This window comes from Miniopterus natalensis, chromosome 4 (genome assembly GCF_054644295.1).
Source record: "Miniopterus natalensis isolate mMinNat1 chromosome 4, mMinNat1.hap1, whole genome shotgun sequence".
NCBI lineage: Eukaryota > Metazoa > Chordata > Mammalia > Chiroptera > Miniopteridae > Miniopterus > Miniopterus natalensis.
In genome coordinates this window covers 93705599-93722204 of record NC_142084.1, presented here as the reverse complement: position 1 = coordinate 93722204, position 16606 = coordinate 93705599, and the positions used below count along the sequence as shown (strand labels likewise).

Genomic DNA, 16606 nt, shown 5'->3' with positions numbered 1-16606 from the left:
CTAACACTCAAATGTCGAAAGATAATCTTAACTTTTTAAGGTCCTTTTCCCTATAACCTGCATGCTACACTTATTACACTAAAATATTTTTAAGTGTTTAAATGTTTACTGGTTAAAAAATTTTAAAGCTGCTACCTAATTTTCATCAAAGTGAGGTGTATGCACAAAACACTTCTTATGGCTGAATTTCCTAAATGCTTTCCCCTAAAATTGTTATCAAGTACAAAGACACATTTTACGAACAAACAAAATATATCCAAGTACTTAAAAAAGCAGCAAGTACATTATTTCAACATTGGATTGCACTTCCAGTTAGAGCAGCCCACTGAAGTTATTGTTACAATATGTTTTTCTGTTTCATTATTCAAGTGCTTTCCTACTCAATTTACCAGTAACTGTTAGTAACAGTCTATACAGGAGAACCTAACAACTGCAGGGAGAGAATGCCATCTGCTGCTTCGTGTGTGTACTCAACAGGATGAAAAAAGTGGTAACAGGTGAAGTCATCACATAAAACTCTATGCAAAGATAATGCTTGAAAGTTGAAGAATTCTCATTACTACTTTGACTAACTTGGAAATACATCAATGGGCACTTACTGTCTTAATGCAAATTCCAAGTTATTCCACAGAATTACAAGGCTACATACAATGTGCTTATATATCTATCACTAGATCATGATGCTTATAAGCAAGGCTTTTTCTCAAGTATGGAGAGCCAGAGTCAAAAGGAAAGGATCAGTTGGCTAGCCTTAACAAAGTCATGTCCCCTTTATGAATTATTACAACCTCCTATTCATAAAGATGTGACTTTATTTATAAATAAAGTGGCCATATAATTTATTAACCACACAGGAACACTTGAGAATGAAAGGTAGGAAAATTAACTATCAATTATGCCAGGATAAGTGTGAACACAGACTATCCTAGGCAAATCTAAATGTTGGCCACCCTGTTTATAAATTACTATGCTGTCTTCACAACCTTCCCAATGCCTTGAGAACCTTCCCAAAAGAAAAGAAAAGAAAAAAAAGTGGGAAACTAACAATGAATGGACTTCCAGCCCAAATAGTTCCTGGATCTAAGTACCTACCTCAACACTGTGACTTTTTTACTTACTTCCCTTTGTTATATCATTTGAAATTCTCTGGCATTAATCAGTACCTTCTTTGGAAAGGCAAATCTTTTCTAGAACTTATGCATACATTAATTGGAATGCTTTCCTTTTGACATCTCGCAGCTGCTGGTATTTGGAAAGAAAGCGAATTTGTATGGGGGGTGTGTGTGTTGCTGTGTGTAGAGTGGTGAGGGAGAAAAGAGAGGAACTGCTATTTCAAAGGACAAAATCAGTATAAAATCTCATCCTTCATTGTAAGAAATTTTCTAGTATTAATTTCCTCTTACTGCAACTAATGTCTTATTAATCCATTGTTGGGCTTCCTGGATTGTCCAATTTTCTTATTTTTCTCTCCTATTGTCCCTTTTTAACTTTCTGTTCTACTTTCTGGGTGTATTTGCTACGTCATCTTTCAAATCTTCTACTAGGATTTCATTTCTGCTATCATGTCTTAAATTTCAAAGAGATCTTCCTTCTCTAAATTACCCTTTTTGTAGACTCCTGTTCTTGTTTCATGGTTGCAATATAGATAATTTTGTTTTGTGCCAACATCCTAGTTTCTGTTTGTTTTTCACTCTGATTTTTACATAAGAGGCTTTCTTCAAAAGGCTGCCAGCTGTCAGCTGTCTGTTCAATTCTTAGAAGGAGGCACTAAAGACTGACTCTATTCACAATAGGGATTGTCATCCACTAAACTTCACTGTAGGGCCATAAAGTAGGCTGATTTTTAAATTGCGGACCCCACACATCTGTATCTGAAAAACTCTCCCAAGTAAGTTTCTTTCTCCAAATGCATTTCACCAGTCTGCTCTGGAGTTCCAAGCCCAGCTAACTGTGTTATGATAGCAAGAGTTGAGGAATATCTGGGAGTATTTTCAGTCCAGTGTCTCATTCTCATATCCAGCTGTTCCAACTTCCAGAAACTTCAATCTCCTACAAGAACTGAAGAGGAGTCTAGCTGTGCTGGGGTAGGTATGTGCCATGGGAATCTAACGAACCCTACCATACATTTTAAATCAGTTCTCCTATTTTCAGCAACACCCTGACCTCTAGCCTTCAAAGGTATCTAACATCTCCAAGTTCTGAGCTTTTCCAGGACTCTTAGTGCACATCACATGCCTAAATAATTATTGACTTCCTGCACTGAGAGCATTTAAGACTCAGATCTTTCAGACATAAAGACAAATACGACTTCTATATCGTGGTTGCCAGCTTCAAGTGTTCAATTGTCTAGCATCTCTCCCATTTTTTTCCTTGTAGGTATATTTCTTTTGTATTCCTTTACTGTCACTACAGTAGGGTTTTAAGGTGAGCAGAAGAGTGACTACTCAGTTTGCTGTTTAACAAAGAGTGCCTATAATCATTTTGTAGATTATTCAAAATGTCAAATATAGGAAAAGAAATAAATTGTACTAAAAAATACCCATGCAAACCTACCATGAAGGCTAAGAAAGAACACACTACGGCTAAAGTCTCGTGTCTTCTTGCCTAATTCCATACTTCTGCTCAACCAGAGACAACCATTATCTGAGTTCAATGTTTACCAACGCCATGTGAAGTTTTCTATTTTTACTACATTTAGAATTTGTAAACATACAATCTTCTTAACATATTTTACACAGGGAGCATGATATAGATATCCTTCTACAACTTTTTCTATACAAAAATATGGAGGCTTTTAAAAAAATTATCCAAAAATGAATGTAGTCTTCAAAAATGACCATTTTCATTGTTGTACAGAATCCCATTGTATGACTATACAAAAATTTATTTATCCATTCTCCTGCTGATGGAAAAGTTTCCTTTTGTTTTCAGAATTACACTTCAGGCTTCTATAAATAATCTTTTGTAAAAAACTTTTATTGAGGTATAACATACATACAGTAAAATGCTTCAATGATAATTATAAGCTTAGTGAATTTTTACGTATGTATACACTCATGTCACTCCCATCAAGATAAAAATACTTACAGCTCCCCAGAAGGCTCCCTTGCTCAACTTCTCCAGTCAATATATTCTCCCTCCCCAAAGGTAGCCACCATTCTGACTTCTACCACCATAAGTTAGTTGTGACTGTGAATAAATTAAGTTGAATGATAAAGTATGTATACTTTGTGTCTAACTTTTTTCATTCATCATCATGGTTAAATTGATTATCATAAATTCACCCAAATTTCTGCATGTAGCAAAATGTTTTTTCTTTTACTGCTGTGTAGTATCACATCACATGACTATATGTTAAATTTATTTATCCACTCGACTGTTGATGGACATGGGTTTCCAGTTCTTGGATGTTATAAACAAAGCTGCTATGAACATTCTTGCACATGTTACTTGCTAGACATATAAACTCATTTCTTCTGGATTTATACTTAATAATGAAACTGATGAGTTATAGGGTAGGCTATGTTCAGTTTTAACAGATATCATCAAATAGTTTTCCATAAAAGTTATATCAATTTATACCTCCACCAGCAACATATGGTAGTTTCATGTATTCCACACAATCATCAAGGCTTGGGTTTTATCAGTCTTCCATTTCTAGCAATTTGGCAGGTGTATATTGGTATTTCATTAGATTTCACTGATGATGAATAGTGTTGAGCACCTTTTTATGTGATTATTGGCCATTTAGATATCTTCTTTTGATATAATTGTTTAAATCTTTCCCCCATTTTAAAAGTGAGTTTTTGTCTTATTTGGTAATAGCTGAAATCCATTCACCTAAATTCAGATATTCAAAGCATACAATTCAGTGGTTTTTAGTATATCCACAGACATTTGCAACCATCATCACAATCAATTTTAGAATATTTTCAACACCATTAAAAAATACCTTTCCTAGGCAACCAATAACCTACTTTGTTTCTATAGATTTGCCTATTCTGGAAATTTCACATAAATGGAATCACATAATATTTGTTCTTTTGTGGCTGGCTTCTTTCTGTTAGCATTATGTTTTCAATGATCATCTACTGTAGCAGTATTTCATTGAGACTTACAACTGAAAAATATTCCACTTTTGTATATACCACATTTTATTTACCCACCCTTCAGTTGATGAACATTTGGATTTTTCTCCCTTATGGCTATTAGAAATAAAACTTCTGTGAACAGTTGTATGGAAGTTTTGTGTGGATGTGTTTTCATTTCTCTTGGGTATATACACAGGACTGGAACTGCTGGATCATATAGTAACAGGCTGTTTTTCAAACTGGTTGTACCATCTTCCATCACCACTAGCAGTGTATGAACAGGTCCACCTTCTCCACACCCTCACCAATATTTGTTATGTCTGTGTGAAGTGGTATCTCATTATAGTATTGACATGAATTTCCCCGAATCATAGTGATTTCATTTCCCATGAATTACAGTGATGTTAACCATCTTTTCACGGGCTTACTGGCCATTTGTGTGTCTTCTTTGGAGAAATGTCTATTCAAATCCTTTCCCATTTTAAATTGGGGTATCTTTTTATTATTGAGTTTTAAGAGCTCTTTCTATATTTTTAGATTCAAGTCCTTTATCAAACAAATGATTTGCCCATATTTTCTTTCTGTGCAACCCCATTCTGTGGGTTGCATTTTTACTTTCTTGGTGTCCTTTAAAGCACAAAAGTTTTTAATTTTTAATGGAGTCCAATTTTTCTATTTTTTCCTTTGGTTGCTTCTGTTTTTGGTGTTATATCTAAGAAACCATTGCCCAGTCCAAAATCATAAAGATTTACTCCTATGTTTTCTTCTAAGAGTTTCATATTTGAAGTCTTACATTTAAGTCCTATTATTTTGACCTAATTTTTGTGTATGGTGGGAGATAAGGGTTCAACTTCATTCTTTTGCATGTGGATAGCCTACTGTCCCCAGCATCATTTGTTAAAAAGAATATTATTTCACCACTGAACTGTCTTGGCATCCTTGTCAAAATAAACTGACTGCAAATGTGAGGGTTTCTACTCAGACTTCCAATTCTATTTCATTGACCTATATGTCTATCCTGATGGCAATACCACACTACCTTGATTATTGCTGCTTTGTAGTAAGCTTTGAAATTGGGAAGGTAGTGTTCTTCTTTTTCCAGATTGTTCTGGCTATTCTTGGTACTTTAAATTTCCATATGAGTCATAGGATAGGTTTGCCAATTCCTACAAAGAAGGCAACTAAGATTATGATATTGTGCAGAAGCTGTAGATCAGCTGGGAGAGGATGGCCATCTTAAAAATATTAAGTCTTCTGATTCATGACCATGGGATATCTTTCCATTTATTATATTTTCTTTAATTTGTTCCAACAATGTTTTTTTAGTTTTAGGTTAATAAGTTTTACACCCTTTTTTGTCAAATTTATTCCTAAGTATTTAATTCTTTTTTATGCTACTATAAATGGAATGTTTTGTTCACTTCATTTCCAGGTTGATTACTTGAAGTGTATAGAAATTCAATTGATTTTTTTATATTGATCTTCTATCCTGCAAACTTACTGTTTTTTATTAGTGCTAATCATTTTTAGTGGATTCTTAGGATTTTCTATATACAAGGTCAATTCATTTGTGAACTTCCTTCCTTCCAACTGGGTGCCTTTTGTTTCATTTTCTTGCCTACTTTCTCTGACCAGAACTTCTAGTACAATGTTTAACACGGAGACATTTGTGTATTGCTCCTGATCACAGGGGAAATCATTTATAGGTTGCTGGATTCCATTTGTTCGTATTTTGGGGGTGGGGGGGTGCATCCGTACTCATAAAAGATAGTGGTGAGTAGTTTTCTTTTTGTGATGCATTTGTATGGTTCTGGTATCAGGGTAAAGTGGCCTCTTAGAATGACCTGGGAAGTATTCCCTCATCTTCTGCTTTTTGGAAGCATTTATGAAGAACTAGTATTTATTCTTTGACTGTTTGGTAGAATTCATGAGAGAACCCATCTGGGTCTAGGCTCTTCTTTGTGGGAAATCTTTGATTACTAATTCAACCTCTTCAGTTATCTGTCTGTTCAGATTTCTATTACTTTCTGAATCAGTTTCAGTAGTTTATTTCTTTCTAGGATTTGTTGATTTCATTTAAGTTATCTAACTTATTGGCATTCAGTTGTTCATAATATTCCATGATAATCATTTTTACTTCTGTAAGGTCAATAGTAATGTTCCCTACTTAACTCCTGATTTTAGTACTTTGAGTCTTCTCTTTCTTTGTCAGTCCAGCAAAGTAGTTAATAGCACAGGCTCTGTTATTAGGTCTCCTGGGTTCAAATCCAGTTCAACCAGGTAAACATATTGATCAACCATTCCAAGCCACAGTTTCCATATGTGTAAAAAGAGGTGGGGTGGGTGTTAATAAAAATAACTATTTCCATGGAGTTTTTGTGAGATAAAAGTAGATGCTTGTCAAGTGCTGTGCAAAGTCTTTGGCACAAACTATTAAATAAATGCCTATAGCTACTACTGATGATTCTTTCTCACTTACAGGACATACTTCTCTATACATCACACAGGACTCTTCAATGATTCCACCTTGGTTCCTGAAACACTTATTTCTATAAGTTATATTATTCTGCATATGTAGGCTTTTATAAAAATTTCAAGATGCGCAACAGTGTACCTCACTTAAAACTGCCAAATAATTTCACTGAAGCCACATCCTCCTCCTCTGTTACCTGAAAGTGTTACAGATGAGGTCTGGACCCGCTTCCTACGGAATTCTACTAAATCTACACACTCAGCCACTATGTAGCAGGAAGCATGCAACAATATGCCAGGCACTTGTAGGTGATGACAATAAAAAAGGCAGAAACAGTTCTAACCCAAATTACAGTTCAGGTATGTTTTACTAACACGTAATTACAATGCAATGTAATATGTAAACAGGAAACATGGGTTGCTAGAGGACACAGAGAAAAGAAATTCTCCCAGAGTTTAAGTTAAGAAGGGCACCCTAAAGGATGGGCGTCTAATGTGAAAGATAAGTAGGAGTAAGGGAGGGAGGCAAAATTTGGATTTGAAAGAAATAGGTTTGAGGCAGAAGAAACATTTTATGCAAAGGCCCAGAATGGACAGAGAACGCAGACTGCTAAAGGAGCTGCAAAAAGTTTCACATACACAAAGTATGCAGTACAAGTGTGGAGTACTAAAGCATGAAACTGGTGATGTGTAGAAAAGAGACTGGGAAGAGCTTTGTAAGTTGTACTCAGCATAATCCAATTCATGAAATAATGCTTATGAGTGTTTAACAGAGATCCTGGTACAAAATAAGTGCACACTAAACTAAACATGATTTGCTTACTGCTACCTAACACTCTCCTCTTTCTTTGCCACAATTTGAAATGCAACAAGACACTAACCAAAAAAGATTTTCCATCTAGTCTTCCTTTGTTGGATGCCAGAAAAATAGAATGTGGAGAACTTATAAATGTCTTAGACAGTCATTTCACTTGTAAACGGGAACAATACCAACCTCTCAGGCTTGTTGGAAGGACTGGAAAGAGCATCCTAGAGGAGTGTCAGAGCACATATTAATGACCTCAAAAAACAGTTCCTATTAAGGCAGACTTGCAGACCAGCCAGAGAAAAAAGAAAAGCAGAAAGCTTTGGCTTCACTCTGGGGTCATGCAGTAGGAATGCCTTAGAAATAACATCATCCTAGGCTTAATCTCTCTTTGAAAACAGAGTAAGACACATACACCAAAAATGTTAAAATATTACTGAAAGAAATAACACTAGTCTGATATATGTTTATTTTTTCCTAATGTGTAAACTCTTTCATAAAAGAAAAATGGACCTTCTATAATTCATTTTTTTCACAGTTACCTTATGTTAAAAGATATGTGTGTATGTATGTATTTCCTAAGTCCCATTGCCCTAAAACAACTACTCTTATTTTACATATTTCTTTCCAAGTACCTTAAACACAACAATTGAAGGTTTTTCTACTCCATATTATACTGTTCTGATTTAAGACTCAGACCAAATGGATATTGAATTAGTAATGTTTCAAGAGTATCCCTTTGCAAAAGCAAAATAACAAACTCTCTGGGTACATTTAAAACAAGATGACTAATCATAACTTAATTTATATTCAACCTCTGAGTAACACATCTAGGATTTTAAAAGAGGTATCCTGTATAAATTTCACACCATGTAATTTCTGTAGGATTCTAATTTGTCTTAGTGTCAACCTAATACATTTATTTCTAGCTACTTTTTCTCCCTAATGGTCTCATTCAAGAGCAACTTATTTCTAAGAAAATTTTATTAATAGTAATCATATGTGGCAATAAAATATCACAATGTATTTGACAAAGATAGCACCAAGCTTTATCTTCTCTTTCTTAAAAAGCAAACAAAAAACTACCTGAAATAAACTAAAAGATGACCTTAACAAAATCAAACAAATGTTTTTTACACTACTATATAACTATTATTAACAGGAATTCATAAATGAATGGAAGGTTAAGCTAAATTTCTGAGGGGAAAAAAGCTCAGTTAATATAAAAAGCTTGTATTTTCAAATAGGAAATACTTCCACATTACTAATACAAACTAAAAATCCAAAGGAGATAAGAATATCCCTGGGACTTCTTACAGGGGGGGCTTTGGAAACAGTCACTACTCTAGGAAGAAGGGAAAAAAATAACATATCTCACTCAGTGTCACAAACACTACTAATTATCTGGTTAGGGTTCACATACATGCCCTCAATGATCTCTCATTATGCCTTAGGATTCATTCATCTCAGTCTGCTGATGGTAAACTTTCAGCTGTCATAGAACAAGTGTTCTTCACATCAAGGTGATTTAACTGTGGCCTCTCGAAGATATCTAACGCTCCCAATCGTCATAATCTATCATGTAAAAATGCTGAGGAATGAGCAAAAAATATACTGGAAATCACATAAGTAAATAAGTGTCCTGAAAAAACCCAGAACCACTAAAAGAGTAAATCTTATGTTTTAAACCTTGAAATACAATACTATAAGGCAAAATCCATTATGGTCTTTAAAGCAATCTTAACTATTTAATGACTAACCACATAAAAAACATTCACTAACTCTGTCAATCAATCTTTAAAGAAAATGGTAAATCCAGGCACACAATGAGCAAATTAATCTCACATTGCCTTCAATACCAATTAATCAACTGATCAATTAAATTTCTTATGTAGAAATTGTCCAAATATATCATTCAGCTCAAAGCTGTTATATGTGAACATCTTCCTTCATCTTCAAAAACATTTTTTTTGAATTTCTAAGTAAAAACCTACCTTTGAGGTTCTTTGAAGTTGGTCACCCACATATGTTTTACGAAACTGATCCAAGAACCACAGAACTGCAAGCTCTATTTTCTCATTAGAACACTGAGGCAATCTGGTGTCCATTAAAGATATAAGCTGAAAAACTCTTTTCATGAAGGAAAGAAAAACAGCTTCAGTAAAAATTCTTAGAGAAACAACATTAAAACATACATTAAAACATTAACTGTCAATGTAATATAATATATAATTACTGCAAAATGTGGAAAAACACAAAAACTTGTAAAGAAAATATTTTTAAAATAATCTAAAATCCTACCACTAAGAGATACTACTACAATTTGGTCTAATTCCTTCTAGTCTTTTTTCCTAAGACATACATATACCTATACACATATAAGCATACAAACCTACAGACATATGTATTATTTTACAAAAAAGTTACATTTAAGTACATATGACATATACATATAAATATATATAATAATACACATAGATATAAGTAAATATTTAGTTATTATGAATATAATACATAGGTATGTTAATATCTATGTATATATAAAATTTTAGTAAAAACAGGATGATACTGAATATGTAGTTTTAGGTTTTACCTTTCCATTAAAGCTTATATTTTTATATAGTGCTATATTTTGGAGTCACATGATTCAAAATACAAAATATAAATAAACAAGAGGTATACCCATCAAGTTATATCACTTCCTTAATTCATAATAAAAATTTTACCTGAAATAAATTACAAGACCTTAAAATAATCAAATATTTTTAACATAAGTATGCAGCTATTATTATCAGAAATCATAAATAAATTGAAGGTTAAATTAAATTTCCTAGAGAAAAATATTTAATTCAGTATAATGAAAAGCTTAGTTTCGAATTTTCAAAATAGAAATACTTTTATTATCTATTGATTGTCATTAAAATTTTCCAAGCGACCAAGTGCCTGGTGTGAACAACAATGCGCATATTGTAACAATCTTTCTAAGGGACAGAATAGAGGTTGTTGAGAAAGCAGCACCGGTTTTTCCTTTCTCCAACTGTGCAAAGACAGCTACGCCCAGCCCTGACCACCCGCTTCCTTCCATGTATGCACACAAGACATAAACGGATTTTAAAAATATATGTATAAGCAAATACAACTATATTATTCTCCTCCCAACTCTTAAAAATATGGAGCATACTATATTTATGCTCCTAGAAACAAAATGTCTAGGTTATGCCATATGAACTTCTTGTAAAGACTTGGTACCTATGGCCAGTGTTATAAAATAATATTTTGACAACTATTTTTATAGTTACTTCCTATATTTACACATTAAGCTCCTTATCTTTAACACCATGAAGATTTATGAAGGAAAATTTACTGAAGATTAAATTTTAGAATTACTGTAACCAGATTTTTTTATTTTCCCCAAGAAGATGTGTTTATTATCTAATTTTGAGAGAAGGTACAAAGCTGACTTTTAAAGTCTGTGTATTGGTGAATTAGCAGATTGTTGGAGAAATATTTAGTTAAATAGATACATATATACATCAAACTTCGACTCTGCATGCAGATGATATTTCAAGTGACTTAAATAAGGCATATCTTGCTATTAAATTCTTTATTGAGTAGGACCTCCCTTTTCCTACTCTAGTTCTCTGTTGATTCTATGTATTTGCTCGTTTACTTTTACTTCCTTTTTATAGCATACATTCCAAAATCCAAGGAAGATGTGAAACCAAAAGATAGTTTATTGGGATGTCTTTACAACTCATTAAGGTGGCGATTTGCATTTCCCTAACAGGCAAGGACATCCCCAGTAGGAAAGCAGAAAAGAGTTTCCAGCAAGGGACACGATCCATTTGTCAAAGAAGTTTTGGTAGTTGTACAAGAAGATCAGCTGCAAGAGCCTGAAATCCAAAATAACAATGGCCTAAACAATATAGATGTTTGTCTCTCAAGAAAAAATCCACGGCAGTGTTCCAGGACTAGTTGGTGCTCCATGGTGTATTAGGAACTCAGGTTCCTTCCATCTTGTTGTTACATTCATTTCCATTCACACAATCACTTCATGGTCTAAGATGGTTTCTTCAGCTCTACCCATTATGTCCACAGATGTTACACATACCACACTTACTTACATCCAATTGCTGAACATAATCACTTAACACCCTGCTCACCAGTCACGAGTATACACAGGTTTCTGTGTCCAAACATTGCTGACTGGTCATGAGATAACTTGTGTCTGAACTTACATTAATTTAAGTAATACATTGCTGACCAGTCACAAAAGAAAAGTAGGTGGTTGCATGGGTGAATTCTGGCTCGAAATAGCCAGTCAGCACGGTGTTTATGCCTAGCTGCAAGAGAGTCTAGTAAATATAGTCTTTATTCAGGTAGCCACATGCCCAGCAGAACAATCAGGTATTCTATTATCTATTACTACAGAAGAAGGGAAGAAGAGATATGGAACACCTAGTAGTCTTTGCTAGTGTCCTTCAAAGATTTTTGGCCACCTCTAACAAGTACTTAAGGACAAAGTTTGTATTATATATATAATATTTATTTCCAGATTCAATTTATTGTTCTACATTTATTTTTCCTTTATCTTAAATTATTTTTGGTAAAGAGCAGAGAGAAAATAAAAAGTTAAATGTATCATTAAATAATTCTGACCCAAGTATAAGCATACCATTTCAAATACAAAGAAATAAATTTTGGATAATTGTTCTATATTCCCCCGGATATCCAATTAAATAAGTAATTATTCAGCCAACAAATATTTGAGGGTCTGCTAATATGACTGGTGTGTGTTAAGTATTCAGAATATAACAACGAGAAAGACATATATATTCCCAGTCCTCCAAAAATGTATTGTCTATGCAAGGAAAAACAATAAAACAAGCAACTAGAATAAAGACTGACAAGTACTAAAATAAATACTACACAGAAATGAGTGAGGACTCCTAATATTCTAGGATAGGACAGGACAAAGAGCGTCAAGAGAAAGGGGAAAACACGTATAGCTATCTAGAGAGGCAAGAAAAAGCATGGCTCATTTAAAAGTTGAAAAAAGTTCAAAATAGCTATAAAGCAGCCAGTGGCAGCAGATGAGGCTAATGAGACAGAAGCAAGATCATGAAGAGCCTGATGGGCCATGTGGAATTTGATCCCAAAAGCAATGGAAAGCCCTTGCAGTGTTTAAGGAAAGCACTGACAGAATCAGATCTGTGCTTTAGAAAGCCAGAGAAGAAGCAAGGTGTTCATTTAAATTTGTAGCACAAATGCAGTTTAAAGATCACAGGAGCTAAAATGGCAAGGGAAATAGAAATAATTGGACTGAAATAACTAGAAGGTAGAAAGTGACAATTGGATGACTATATGGATGCTGGTGAGAGGAAAAAAATTAAGGATAACTCCCAGGATTCAGGCTTAGGCAACCAAGGAGACAGTGATGAGATACATGAAGAGAGTCAAGGCTGGAGTCGATGGAAGACATAAGTTTAATTTTAGTCACTGAACTGGAGGCACAAGTGGGACAGAACATGCATGTGAAACAGTTCTGTAAGGCCTTTGGAAGTCAAAAGATGAGAATTACTAAAACAACATAGAATCACTGAGCAACACTAAGGGCTCAGTTGAGGTAAAATTATCTTATCTGACAATAGTACCTATGTACAAAGGTGTGCAATTTCTTTTATTATCACTCAACAAATTAAGAGAAAACTGAATGTCTTCAGGGTTAAGGTTTTGCCAGGCAGATGAAATAATACAGTGAACAAAGAATATAATGCTTATTCCTTCCCTTATTCCCTTATTGTGAAATGAACAAATGTCAAGAGGCAGAAGTACTATAAAGAAAAATAAAGTAGGGTTAGAATATTATTTTGGAGAGGGAGGTCAAAGGTGGAAGAGACATCTGATTGAAGTGAGGGAGTACAATATAAACATCTGCGAGAAAGCATTCCTAGCAGAAGAGAAGTTCAAAGGCCCTAGAGTGAAAACACTGGTAATACTAAAAAAACAGCAAGGAGGCCAGTAAGGCTGAGTTGATTACAAAGGATAAGAAATGAGAACAGAGAAGCAGTACAGGATGCTTTGGACCATGGCAAGGACTTTGGAATTTGTCTCATGTGATGGAAAGCCACTGGAAGCTTATGAGTAGAGAAGAGAGAACATCTTATCTGATGGGAGAGGGGAAGTCATCCATAGGATAGTAGGGTTTGGGGGAGAGTGTAAAACTTGGAGCTAGTTGTCAAAGTCTTGAAAGAATGATGAGGGATGAAGGCGATGAGCCTGTGGATTGCCAGGAGAAACAGAGGGCGCTGGAACTGAGCCTGAGCTTGAAAGAAGCAACTGCTCTGCTAGTACTAGCTACAGGGGACACAGGATGAGAAAGACAAACTCCCTGGGAAATCTCTCAAGAGGTTTCCACTCTGGTAGTGATGAATGAAACTGAAATGACTATAAAATGATCCTCAATTAGAATTGTATGGCCTGAGCACAAATATACTTATTTGTTATAATTATAATTAGCACAATATTGGGAGCTTTCATGAATATTAACCTTTTCCTGATAACACAGCACATAGATTTTTGGTAGGAGCTTTGGAATCCTCTAACCCGGGAGTGTTCTCCCAGGAGTTGGAAAGGTGTCATATAACAACACACAGAAGGCAACAGTATTACAGTGCTAGTTACCTGGAACTTCTTCATATGAAATTGATATTTTAAAATACTACATAAAACACCATTCTTATTTTTAAATTTCACTTAAAAACACATATTCATGTTTCTTCTAGACAAAGCAGGGAAGTCCCAGTATATGTCCTACCTTGAACATGCTTGGTTCTGTTGCCACACCTGCCTGCCCCACCACTTCTCACACCACCCCGACCGCAGCCACTTGTCTTGTAGCCGGGGAAAGATCCACACTTCCTGTAGTTTCCTGAACCCTCACCCGGGGGAGAGCAGAGGCTTGCCATAGCTCCAACTTCTCCCTCCAACTCAGCAGGACCAAAAGACGCTCTGGCTTCCCCAGCAGCTTCTCAAAGAGGCCAGGGAACACGACAAAGCACTATGGAATAGTTAAACACCCCAGAAGTAGACTTCAACCAGTAACAAATGGGACAGAGAAGTAAGCGAACAGATAAACTGCTTTCCCCTAGTCCGTCCTCACCCCCAACCGCCGCAAGCGCCCTTGCAGCAAGGTGGTTCCACGTGTTCTTTGGGGAAACGCCTACAGAACGAGCCACCAGGTGAAGAGCACACGCCTTACATAGCTGACTCTCACTATTCAGGGTAACTATGTTCTACAGAGTTGCTGTGAGAACCTAAGTAGTGAATATCGAACCACTGCCCCTAAAGGAAACACAGGGTCAGGTTCCTGAGGAACTATGGCCACAACTGACCAACACATAACCTTGTTTTCCATGTTTCTCTTTAAAGACACCCTATTTAATATACACTGTTGATTAGTTAATATTGAACTCACAGCCAACAGCACCACAACTTGCCTAAAGGATGCTTACCTGAACACATGTATTTTCTCTGTAAGGCACATTACAGCCTTCTTGTGCTTAGAAACACTAGCCAGCACTTCAGCACTCTGCTGGAAGGCCATTTTAAACAACAAAGCCACCAACAGAAAACACAAAAATGCAAAAATGATGGCACTAAACACACAGCAAAAAGGATACATTTACAGCATGAGAGCCAAAAAAAAGGCAAAGCATCTGTTCAAGCTCAGTTGGGAAAGTGCACATCTAGCAACTCAAGATTTTTTGCCACCATGTGTATGTCCAAGAATGACTACAATAGAACGAGTACTGATTAGGGGTACAAATAAATTTTAGCAAGTAAGTAAATTTGCAAAAATGGAATCTGCTAATGAGTACTGGCTCTGTTTTCTCTCACTTCCCTTTCCTTTTCCTTCACTCTTTTCTTCCCTGAAAATGCACTTCTCCCCACTGCTCAAAAGAGCCTTCGTCCATAAACTTCACTTAAGGCTCTGTTTTCTAAAGAATGCAGACTAAAACACAAAACAAATCTTATTTAGTCACATATGTTTGCTGCTTAAAGAGAAAATTAAAATTTTCTACTTGGCAAATATACACCCGCTTTTGTTTAACTTCTTTTTATATATTTCTCAGAAAATAATGCCAATGGGTATTTCTCTACTTTATGATAAAAACTTAAAAAAAAGTTAAACTATAGCAAAAGAAAATATTTAATTTCCACATAAATCTGTAATGTTTTATTAAATGATGATAAGCCCTAGCCAGTTTGGCTCAGTGGTTAGAGTGTCGGCCGCGGACTGAGGGGTCCCAGGTTTGATTCCAGCCAAGGGCATGCACCTCGGTTGCAGGCTCCATCCCTGACCTGGTTGGGGCGCATGCAGGAGACAACTGATGTGTCTCTCTCACATTGATGTTTCTCTCATCTCTCTCTCTTCCTTCTACTCTCTCTGAAAAAGTAATGGAAAAAATATCCTCGGGTGAGGATTAAAAAAAAAGATGATATAGAAGCAAATTGTTCACTTGGTTTAAAATTAACCAAAGCACTTTAAGGATGCCCCCAATTCATATTTTAAAGTGATTAAATATTGGAAAGAATAAACTCAGAGAAACTAAAACTATTTATGTTCCACTCAGATTCAAATATCATTGACAAGAGCGAGTTTAAGGCTGAAATGGGTATAGAATGAAGAGAAAATATAACTAAAAGAATATTTACATTAAGGCAGTTTATAATAAAAAGAATTGAGAAACAACCTAAAATTTCCAAAACAAGGGTCTGTTTAAATCATGGTATTGCTTAGAATATTTCATGTCCAGGTGAAATGCTCACAATATTACAGTCAATTTTTTAAAAAAAATGTTTTGAGAGGTTTTTTGGTTTGTTTGTTTTTTTTTAGTAATACAGTACTTACTACTTGCCAGGCATTGTTCTAAGCATTTAAAAAAACATTAACTCATTTAATCTTAATAATAGCCCCACTACAAAACAATTTTTGTTTTAAAAAGTTGAAAAATACACATGTAGAATACATATACCCTCAAGCATGAATTAAAAAGACACAAAGTCTTTACCAAAATGATAGTAGTAGTTATCTCCAAATTAATATATGACTTAATTTCAATATTTTAAGGGTTCAACAAAAACATCTATTACTCCGTTATAAAGATATTATTAAAAAATAAAATGTATGGAAAACCAACTCACTCATATTATGCATATATGGGAATTTTCCTCA

General features: G+C 34.9%; 1 protein-coding gene across 2 annotated transcripts in view; it reads right to left on the bottom strand.

The window, feature by feature from the left end:
• Positions 1-16606, bottom strand: part of RANBP17 (RAN binding protein 17) — a 219085-nt gene that overhangs the window by 164574 nt on the left and 37905 nt on the right. For both annotated transcript variants that reach the window (XM_087816967.1, XM_087816968.1), the window contains exon 14: positions 9363-9498. In XM_087816967.1, the coding sequence (XP_087673093.1) occupies positions 9363-9498 (136 nt within the window). The remainder of the gene's footprint in view (positions 1-9362; positions 9499-16606) is intronic.